The sequence below is a fragment of the Mustela lutreola genome, chromosome 7 (genome assembly GCF_030435805.1).
Source record: "Mustela lutreola isolate mMusLut2 chromosome 7, mMusLut2.pri, whole genome shotgun sequence".
NCBI classification, from domain to species: Eukaryota; Metazoa; Chordata; class Mammalia; order Carnivora; family Mustelidae; genus Mustela; species Mustela lutreola.
In genome coordinates, this window is record NC_081296.1 from 58,423,259 (window position 1) to 58,434,664 (window position 11,406).

Below are 11,406 nucleotides of genomic sequence, written 5' to 3' on the forward strand. Positions count from 1 at the left end.
GGGCAGAAGCTACAAACTGACACTTCTCCAAAGAAGACATACAAATGGCTAATAGATACATGACAAAATGTTCATCATCTAAATTCAGCATACATAACTTTTGACTCATTTGAGAAAATTTTAGCAATAAAGGTAAAATAAAGGTCAGATTGACTGCATGTATGAATGTGTGTGATATTACCAGCAAAACTTTAACTAGTATTCAAAGGGTCAGAAAGATTAGTGATTTTTTTATCTTTATTTGAATTTGAAAGATTTTACTATTAATAATTTTCCTTACAAAAATGAAGAGATGGATACAGTTACATTTATAAAAATTCTATTACAATGACTATTCCTGAATCCCAAAATACTTAATTCCATTTATACAACTGAATATCAGGCTTTTAATTATTTATTCACATACATTTTTTTCAGTTGTGAACAAAAGTACTTCAAAGATTTCTTCCATGCCTCTGACTAAATCTCACAATCCTGAATAATTTTCTCAGAGCTACCTTCATCTCCTTATTTCGGAAACTATAGATCAAGGGGTTGAAAAGAGGAGTTAAAACAGAATAGAACAAACTCAGAATCTTCTGTATCTCAGCTGGATTGCCTGCTGTTGGGCTTACATATACAACCATGATAGAGCCATAGAACAGGAACACCACAGCCAGATGGGAGCCACAGGTGGAGAAGGCCTTATGCTGACCTTCTACTGAGGGGACCCTCAGCACAGCTCTAATCACCAGGAAGTAGGAGCTGGTAATAAAAAGGAAGGTGGAGAAAATGAGGACTGAGTTATAGATGGCACAGATGATCTCAGTAGCAGGAGCTGGCACACAGGACAGCTTTATAAGGATATCTGGGTCACACATGAAGTGATCAATCTTCTTGCAACAACAAAATGGGAGTTGAGAGATGAGGTTCATAGGCAAGAGGAAGTATAGGAAGCCACACACCCAGCACCCAGCTCCTATTCTGATGCAGCGCTGAACAGTCATGACAGTGGGGTAGTGCAGGGGCCTGCAGATAGCAAGGTACCTGTCAAAGGCCATGGCAGACAAGAAGAAGGTCTCAGTGGTACCCATGGAGAAGAAGAAGTAGGATTGGAGGAAGCAGCCATAGAAGGAGATGGTGCTGGTCTCAGAGAGTAAGCTGGCCAGCATATTAGGGACAGTGGAGGTGATAAACCAGATCTCCAGAAAAGAAAAATTGGCCAGCAGGATGTACATTGGAGTTTGCAGTCGATGGTCCCACCTCACAGCACAGATAATGCATAGATTTCCAGTTAGTGTCAGAATATAAGTCCCAGAGAAGACTGAAAAGAGGAAAATCTGAATTTCACCGGTATAAGAGAAGCCCAAAAGAATGAATTCACTCACAGAGCTTGAGCAATTATTTATGTTGGAATATTCATTTGTTTGTAATGCTGCAGAAACAACAAATTTCCATAAGATAAACGACCTTTTAGTATTACTTATTAAGGCAAGTATATTGATTATGATTACACTACTCTGCATATCAATAAAATAATATTATAACTCATGGAGAAATATCTTCATCATTTTTAACTATTCATAGTCCCATTCTAGATATAACAAAGATAAAGTGAACAGATACTTGCCTGTCATCCTGAGTATTACAATCAAAATTTTTGGTATTGACCATAAGCAATTCTATATTCAAATATCTACAAAGTTTGGTCAAGTAATTAATGAATAGACTGAATTAATACAGCTAAGAGATACCTCAGCATTTTTAACATACAAAGATATTAAGATAATAATGTTCCATAATCTTTGCTCTATTTGTGAGAGAAATATGTCAAGTGGATTTGAAGACAATATCCAATTTGTTAAGTACTATATGCAAGATAATTAATGTTTCATTACTTAATAAATAATTTTATTGTTAGGTTATGGGCAACACTCATATCTATTTTAGAATAGATTATAAGTCAACATTAAAATGAGAAATTAAAAAGTTGACAGGAAGCAACAAGTGTTGGCATGGATGTGGGGAAAGGGGAATGCTCTTACACTGTTGGTAGAAATGCGAGCTGGTATAGCCACTCTGGAAAACAGTATGGAGATTCCTTATATGTTAAAAATAGAGCTACACTACAACCCAGTAATTGCACTATTATGTATTTACCCCAAAGATTCAGATGTTGTGAGAAGAAGGGGCACCTGTACCCCATGTTCATAGCAGCAATGTCCACAATAGACAAACTGGAATGATCCAAGTTGTGCTTCAACAGATGAATGGGTAAAGAAGATGTGGTCCATATATACCATGGAATATTACTCTGCCATCAGAAGGGATGAATACCCATCATTTACACCGACATGTATGGAACTGGAGGGGATTATGCTAAGTGAAATAATTCATACAGAGAAAGACAATTATCATATGGTTTCACTCATATATGGAACATAAGGAATACTGCAGAGGACCACAGGGGAAAGGAGGGAAAACTGAATGGGAAGAAATCAGAGAGGGGACAAACCATGAGAGATTTTGGACTCTGGGAAAGCAACTGAGGGTAACAGAAGGGAGGTGGTTGGGGGGTGCACCAAGGAGGGTACATGATGTGATGAGCACTGGGTGTTACATGCAACTGATGAGTTGTTGAACAGTCCATCAAAAACTAATGATGTAGCATATGTTGGCTAATTGGGCATAATAAAAAAATAAAAGTATTAGACCTGAAAAAATAAACGGTTTTAAATATCAATCGCTCCCTTCAGTAAAAGTAGTAAATACACTCTTAAAATAATTACATGTAGTGTAATATTATGTGCAGTGACTCAGTGGGTTAAAGCCTCTGCTTTTGGCTCGGGTCATGATCCCAGGGTTCTGGGATTGAGCCCCCTATCAGGCTCTCTGCTCAGCAGGGAGCCTGCTTCCCTTTCTCTCTCTCTGCCTGCTTCTCTGTCTGCTTGTGATCTCTGTATGTCAAATAAATAAATAAAATATTTTAAAAAATCACATGTTGGGGCGCCTGGGTGGCTCAGTGGGTTAAGCTGCTGCCTTCGGCTCAGGTCATGATCTCAGGGTCCTGGGATCAAGTCCCGCATCGGGCTCTCTGCTCGGGGGGGAGCCTGCTTCCCTTCCTCTCTCTCTCTCTGCCTGCCTCTCTGCCTACTTGTGATCTCTCTCTCTCTCTCTGTCACATAAATAAATAAATAAATAAATCTTTAAAAAAATAAAAAAATCACATGTATATAATTTTTTTAAATGTTCACTGCATTTCTGTACTTAGGATGCTGCACAGAAAGTCAAAGAGATCACAGTCATTGAATTTTTGTCAACAAAGACAGCCCAGGAAAGTGTGAATGTTTCCTATTCATAATCCTCCCTATAGGAAGGAAATGCCATTTAAAAAATTTCAGTTCTAATAACAAATACTATCTGAGGACACTTCCTTTAAGTTGGTTGTCTAACAGTCAGCATTATAATCATCATTAATTTGAATATGAGAGAGTAAGGGCAGTATTCAGTGAGGTTCTTCAATACCATATGATTGGTATGGAGGGTAAGTCTTCAACTCCCAGGTGTTTTATGTGGAAAGGACAAAGACTCAAAAGTGATGTCTAGAAAATGGTGGTTCTCATAGTATGTTCAGGGACTTCTGATGGTCTTTGAAGATTTTTCAAGGCATTAAGGTCAAAAGTAATTTCATAATAATGCTAAGATATCATTTGCCTTATTCACTCTTATTTTTTCTTGATTACTGAATGGAGTTTTCTAGACTGCATGATGGGTGATCTCCTACCAAAATTTTCGATCTCACAACAAATGTCTAGTGATTAAAACCAAACAATATCCTACTGTTTTCTCTTAAAGTAAACATTAAAGAAATTTATTAAAAATGTTTAAAAACACAATACCTTCCTTTAATTTTTTTATGCTGACAAAACAATTATCTTTAAATTGACATTTATGGTAATGTGATTACTTTATTATTGCCACTTTAAAAGGAGTTTAGTATAAACTTTATTTTATGTTTTAATTTCTAAATGGTAAATATGAATAGCTATAACATATGAACAAAACCACTTTGGGGTATTTGATGAGTTTTAAGATTTGGAGGGGTCCTGAAATCAACAAGTTTGAAAACCACTTACTTTGCAAAAATTACTACTATCTATAAATAAAATGAAAAGTTTATATTTTTTGTTTTGGTTTGGTTTGGGTTTGGAATTACATAGATATTTGCATGTTAAACTGTAAATAATGCTGTGAAGACACAGCAGATTTCAAGTATACAAATTATTATTATTAACTATTGCTACCATGCTGTACATTAGATCTGTAGAACTCACTCATCTTGTAACTGAAGCAAAGTAAAAGTACTACAGGAGGTGATGGATAATTAGTTTGGTTAATTAGTTTGACTATGGCCATCATTTTATGATGCATATCAAATCATGTCATTGTACCCTTAATACATACAATTTTTATTTGTCAATTATACCTCAATAAAGTTGGGAAAAAATGAACTATAAAATAGGACAGTTTGGAAATTAAGAGCAAATAAAGAAAAAAATAAATTAATCCATAGTACTAAAGTCTTAATCATAAATTCACATATATTCATACTCTTTAAAGGAATTATATACTTTTAAAATATTTTATTTATTTATTTGACAGACAGAAATCATAAGTAGGCAGAGAGGCAGGCAGAAAGAGAAGGGGAAGCATGCTCCCTGCTAAGCAGAGAGCCTGATGTGGGGATTGATCCCAGGACTCTGGGCTCAAGGCAGATGCTTTAACCCACTGAGCCACCCAGGTGCCCCAGGAATTACATAATTTTAAGGTTTTTCTTAAAAACAAACTTTGAAATTTGAAAAGTAACAGACTCATACTTAGGAAGAATTTTTCTAAAACAGTAATTTCATCTAAATTCCAAAGTAATCACAGATAAGAACCCAGACTGAGGCCCTGGATTTAGTATGTAACACAGTGTTACAAAATTGTAGCCCATGTAAACCCTCAATAATCTCCTATTACTTCTGCCATCAACTTCGGGTTTTACCTCTTCATGTTTTTTTTCATTTATTCTACTATCTCTTTATGTGTGTGGAAATGTCTCTAAACATCTTAGTGTCTACCTATTTCTCATTGCTTTGTTTGGCTTTTTTCTATTACGAGTATATGTATGCATGTGTGTGTGTATGTTTGAATACCTTGCAATTCTTTCCATGTCTATAATTTATTCACATGTGATATATCTCCAGATTTCATAAAACAACTGCCGGGAGTCTAGCCTTCTAGCCAATCAAGTTCTTCTTTCTCTTGCTTCCTCCCCCAACTTTGTATTTACCTTCTCTTTTTATAAACTCTTTCTCCAGTGTAGCTGAATATGTATGAAAGTTAAATCTATTTCATTTTATATATGGACACACATATTCACATACCTATTACATATATTTATGAAACGAGAGAAGATGGGTTTTTACAAACATTTTCAAGTTGAAAAACTGATATGTAAAATACTGTCTTTCTTCAAAAGGAATTTTTTAAAGATTTTATTTATTTGTCAGAAAAAGAGAGCACACAGGTAGGCAGAGTGGCAGGCAAAGAGACAGAGGGAGAAGGAGGCCCCCCACTGAGCAGGGAGCCTGATTCGGGGCTGGATCCCAGAACCCTGGGATCTTGACCTGAGCCCAGGGCAGTTGTTTAACCCACTGAGTCACCTAGATGTCCCTCAAAGGGAAATAAATTTTAAAGATATTCATAAAAATCCTCATCTTTAACATATAAAATTTTTTTTTGCAGATTGAAATAAGGACAGGAATGTGAGCACCAAAACTTAAAAATAAAGAATAGAAAAAATACAGATATCTTGAAAGTAGAATATTGTGCTACCAATTAGAAAACATCATTGAACAAGGCATAGAAAAGGCAAATTACTTACTAGACATTAAAGTCAAATATGTATCATTCATAAAGCTATGTTAAAGTTCACTGTGCTCAGAGAGGCTAATCCTCAAATTCTGCAAAACATGAATAAAATTTCATTCTTTCTTATCCTCTAAAAATAACAGAAATTAACAGGGCAATAGTCAATATATCACTTGAGTTTCATTGAAGAAAATAGTCACTTACTGGAAACACATTCATTTACTGGAATTTTCTCTACCTACAGACCCCAACTCCTACACAGAGCAACACAAATGGGAAACTAGCAAACTACTTTAAGAGTTCTAATACATTTTTGAAGTAACATTTGCTTATAAGCTCTAAAAAAAATGCCTGGCTTTAATTCTGAAGAAAAACTATTTTCATAATTCATATTCAAGTGGTGGAATATAAAACTAGGAATGGGTGGAAGGGGGGACATAGAGGGGCTTGGAGTCATGTGAGCTTTACCTTACCTGTAGATACAAGATGGGTATCATAGAAATCTGTATGGTTGAACACCATCTTCTATATCACAGTGAAAACTCTAGTCTCAGATCTCAGAAAAAGAACAAATATAATAGTGTTCCATGCACTACTGTGGGTGTTCACAGAACTGCAGACCCTTTTAGGAGAACATTACAAAAGCAGTCATGGGCCTCTTCAGGCTTGCCCTCTTATATTTCTCTTGCTTACATAAACTGACAAAGCAACAGGAAACTTGACAGTTGAAAAGAGAATCATAGTCTCATGATCTACACAGAACAAAATGAGCAACTGAAATAGGAAGCCCATTTACTTTCTTTGAGGATCATCTTTGGGGAGTGGCTCTCTAGAGAGGGAATTTATAAAACAATGGCTCCATTTTCTCATTCAGCATGCTGGAATTTGTTTCAAATTCAAACACGTTTCCTACTTTAATTCACAGATTTTTTATTTGGAATAACAAGAGAAATATAAACACATAAAATGATTTGGGCAGGTATAAGTTTGCTGTTTAACTGTGGTAGAAGTAACCTTCTCTCTGAGGATAAAGAAAAAGTTGTGATTCTGGCAATGAGACCTCTTTCCAATCTTAGAGAAAAGACTGTGGAATATAGGTTAACACAGAGATTAGGAGCCTGTGCACTTAAGCACATTAAAAACTCTCTTCTTTTGTTTCAGACTATTTATCATCTTAACTTCAATTTGTTTGTCCCACCCCAAGCTCACCACAATCACAAACACTGAGATGCATTCTTTAACAATGAGTAAATTTCTTTTTTTTTTTTAAAGATCTTATTTATTTATTTGACAGAGCGATCACAAGTAGGCAGAGAGGCAGGTAGAGAGAGAGGGGGAAGCAGGCTCCCCGCTGAGCAGAGAGCCCGATGTGGGACTGGATCTCAGGACCCTGAGATCATGACCTGAGCAGAACGCAGAGGCTCAACCCTCTGAGCCACCCAGGCGCCCATGAGTAAATTTTTTAAAATAAGAAAGACATTTATGGAAATTTCTCTTTAGTTAAGTACTTTGCTAATGCCTTTTAATGGCTCCATAGTATAGCATCAACATTTTATGAATAAACAAAATTTATGTAATGATCCCCAAGTTTTTGAGACCTTTGGTATAATAATTGGAGCTATGAAGATTTTCAATCTAATATTAACACATATCTTGAATAGAGTATTTCCAAATAATAGAATATGATCAAATAGAGGTTAGTCCTTTAAGAGATATTCAATATTACCTCATTTACATCATATGCAAATATAATATATAAACATAACTTTTTAAAATCATTGACTGATAGAAAAATATAGGAACATCTTACTAATGGTAGAAAAAGTAAAAGTAAAGATAAAATTGAACACCCATTTTTGATAGACTTCATAATAAACCAGAGATAGAAGAAAATTTATCTACTTGGTAAAGAATCTCTGCACCAGAAATAAATGGCTGAAACATTGTATAATAATAAAATGTGAAGCATTCCAATTAAAATCAAGTACAAATGAGAATGGCCACAATAGTAAAGAGAGTTACTGTTTCAAGTGATTCACTGTCCTTCCTGTAAAAGGATTATATATCCATGTCTCACAAATGTTATGCTAGCCAATGTAACTTGGTTTGTCCAATGTAGTGTATGACAAATTTAAATATAACTTTTTTTTTAAAGACTTTATTTCTTTTTCATCAGAACAAGCATGAGTGTATAACCAGGGGGAGGGAGCAGCAGGCAGAGGGAAAGGCAGGCTCCCTGCTGAGCAAAGAGCCTCATGTGGGACTTGATCTCATGACGTGAGCTGAAGGAAGATGCTTAACTGACTAAACCATACAGGTGTCCTATAAATGTGCCATTTCTAAAGAAAACCTATAGGGGGGGACAAGATGGCAGGGAAGTAGGAGGAGGTGTCTTTTCAACCTGCACCCTAAAGTGAGCTGATTACCTACCAAAGAATTCCGATCACCCACGAAATCAGCCTGAGATGAAAATTATACACATCTGGATCTCTACAGGGGCAGAAGACGCCAGTGGGCAGGTAAAGCGGTGTGGGAACGACAGACTGATATCAGAAGATAAACAAAAGGGGGAGGGAGCCACCAGAGGTGACCTGTTGGAAAGTAATACCCCTAATACGAGTGAAAGTGCCCTGCGTTTGGGGACCAGCATTAACTTAGAGACTGGTTGAAAGCACTCCAAAAGAGCAAAGGATCATGGGGGGTGGGGAGGAGGGGGATTGTGGGAATTGGGGTGGCTAGGGACAGGGGCTTAAGTCCCTGGTCCCAGGACAGCCTCCCCTGGAGCTGAGCCAGAGAGAGTGCGGTGGAGAAACCAGGCCTTGGTCCCTGAGCCGCCAGCGCGCCCGAGATTGCATGGGGTCTGGCTCCTGTGAGGGGATGGGAGCCATGCCAGATGGCAGAACGTGTGAGCCCTGCTACAGAGCCCTAGATGCACATGCCCCTCATCCTCCCCTGAGAGAGGTACAAAGGCCCAGCCAGCGCTCTTTGACCCACGCCATTGTTTCAGAGCCTAAGACGAGCGCCCCATACTCTCCCCTGAGAGAGGTGCGTGAATGCCCAGCCTGGTGCTTTAGGACTTGCGCGCCTTTCTCAGAGCCTGAGACACACACATGACCTACAGCATCCGCTGAAAGAGGTGCGTGCAAGTCAGGCGATCTTAGACCCAGAAAGACCATCCACTCCCAGCCTGGGCCAGTGGGAAAATCTAAGTGCAATCCCTGCTTGGAACCTCTCTGAGGGTCTGGAGCTGCCCAGACAGCCACAGCTGCCTTGGTTTGGGGTACAAGCAGAAGATACTGCATCCCCAGGGACCGCGACTTGGAACCTGCTCTACCAGCAGCCAAGGGCAAATTTATATGGGCTCTGCAACACCCACAGAAGAACAGACAGAAGCTTCTCTCTGAGAGGGAGGTCAGGGTGCAGTTTGCTTTCCTCTAAACCTACAAAACCCATCAAAAGCAGTCAAGGTGAGAGGAAAAAAAAAAATGTGAACAAACATAAAAACCTCCAGAGAACAAAAGCCTGAAAAAAACGGTTTCCTCAGAGCCCACCCCCTTCAGGGGGGCAGGAGGACTTAACTCAGAGAACATCATTGACTGAAAACCCACGTGGCCAGCCCCTCTCCCAGAAAGCCAGCCAGGAAAGAAAAAAAAAAAAAAGAGAGCCACTACCACTACTTCATAGGATAACTTTTATTTTTAATTTGTTCCCACTATTCTGGTTCATTTTTTTATATATAGATAATTTTTTAACCTATTTACAATCACAGCGAGGTGTCCAGAACATCAAATTCCATAATAACCTTCTAACCTGAACTTTTTGATATATACACATGTGTTTTTCTTTTGCATTTCTATTTTTTGAATTTCTCTTTTTTTAAATATTAGTTTAGCTTAGTCTAGTTTGTTGCTTTTTTATTTTTATTTTCTAATATTCACATAGAATTAAACTTCAAAGTAGTCCCCTTTCCCCAATCAATACTACCCCTATAGGTAAACCAATTTTTATCCCGCTTTATCTTAGGAAAGTTGAGTCCTTCATCAAAGATATCAAGATACATCCAGGAAGAATCAAAACAACCTTCCTCGCCTACACTGAGAATTTATAACCACTCTCCCATCTTTTTTTTTCCACCACTGCTTCTGTGTTTTTGTGTTTTTCCTGATAGTATATAAATCTTACACTTGGGGTTCTTTTTGACGAGGTTCTTCCTTTATTTGCATATGTATATATATTTTTTCTCTTGTCATATACTTTTATCAGTCTTTTTGTTTGTCTGTTTTTGTTTGTATACCTCATAAATCTTACCTAGGGGCCCATTTGGGGTGAACCTTCTCTTTCATCTTCCCTTTCTTTCCTGTCTCTCTCTCTTTTTTTTTTTCTTTTTCTTTTCTTTTTTCTCTCGTTAGGGTGGGGAATCCTAATTGCTCAGAAGGGTTCCAGGGTGCACCCTGACTGCACCACAGTCGATACATCTAGCTACATCTGTTCAGCCATCTCTCACCAAAATGACGATGAGGAGGAATGCCCAAAAGAAGAAAAATACAGAGGTTGGGCCTTCTGCAACAGAGCTAACGGCTATCAACATAGACAATATGTCGGAAAGAGAATGCAGGCTAACAATTATCCAGGCAATAGGTAGGTTGGAGAAAGCCATGGATGGCCAAACAGAATTGATCACGGCCAAGCTGAAAGCGACCAGACAGGATGTTCACAATGTTAGGGCAGAGCTAAAAGCTACAAGGGCTGAGGTTCACAATGCTCTCAATGAGTTCCAATCTAATCTAAATTCTCTCAAAGCTAGGGTAACTGAGACATAAGATAGAATTAGTGATCTGGAGGACAAACAGATAGAGAGAAAGGATCAAGAGGAAGCCTGGAACAAACAGCTTAGAAACCACAAAAACAGAATTAGGGAGATGAATGATGCCATGGATGTTCCAACGTCAGAATTATTGGAATCACTGAAGGGGAGGAGAAAGAAAGAAGTCTAGAAGATATAGTGGAACAAGTTCTCCATGAAAATTTTCCCAATCTCGCAAATGGAACCAGCGTTCAACGTACTAGAGGCTGAAAAGCCTCCACCCAAGATTATAGATTCCAGAAAAACATCAAGGCACATGATAGTCAAATTAATGTGTCATAATTGTAGATATACTCTCCTGAAAACCACTAGATAAAAAAGGCTCCATACTTACAGAGGAAAACCCATCAGAAAAACGTCAGACCTGTCCACAGAGACCTGGCAAGCTAGAAAAGGCTGGCAAGATATATTCAGGGCACTAAATGAGAAGAACATGCCGCCAAGATCACTTTATCCAGCAAGACTGACATTCAAAATGGATGGAGAGATAAAGAGTTTCCAAGACCGGCAAGGCTTAAAAGACTATGCAACCACCAAGCCAACACTGCAGGAAATATTAAGGGGGGGGTTCTATAAAAGAGGAAAAATCCTAAAAATAGCATTGAACAGAAATATAGAGACAATCTACAGAAAAAGAGACTTCAAAG

The 11,406-nt window shown here is 37.9% G+C and overlaps 1 protein-coding gene across 1 annotated transcript; it reads right to left on the reverse strand.

Moving 5' to 3' along the window:
- Positions 1–434: 434 nt before the first annotated feature.
- Positions 435–6,417, reverse strand: LOC131837129 (olfactory receptor 11H6-like). The gene is made up of 2 exons (XM_059183389.1): positions 6,369–6,417; positions 435–1,414 (listed from the first exon to the last, which is right to left on the reverse strand). The coding sequence occupies exons 1-2, from the start codon at positions 6,415–6,417 to the stop codon at positions 435–437; spliced, it is 1,029 nt and encodes a 342-aa protein (XP_059039372.1).
- Positions 6,418–11,406: the final 4,989 nt, after the last annotated feature.

Bases quoted from the DNA above. Each gene is read 5' to 3' on its own strand.
- LOC131837129 (XM_059183389.1), bottom strand. From the start codon at position 6,417: ATGGTGTTCAACCATACAGATTTCTATGATACCCATCTTGTATCTACA. The intron at 1,415-6,368 runs GTAAGGTAAAGC...TTGTTTCTGCAG, and splicing joins TACCCATCTTGTATCTACAG to CATTACAAACAAATGAATAT.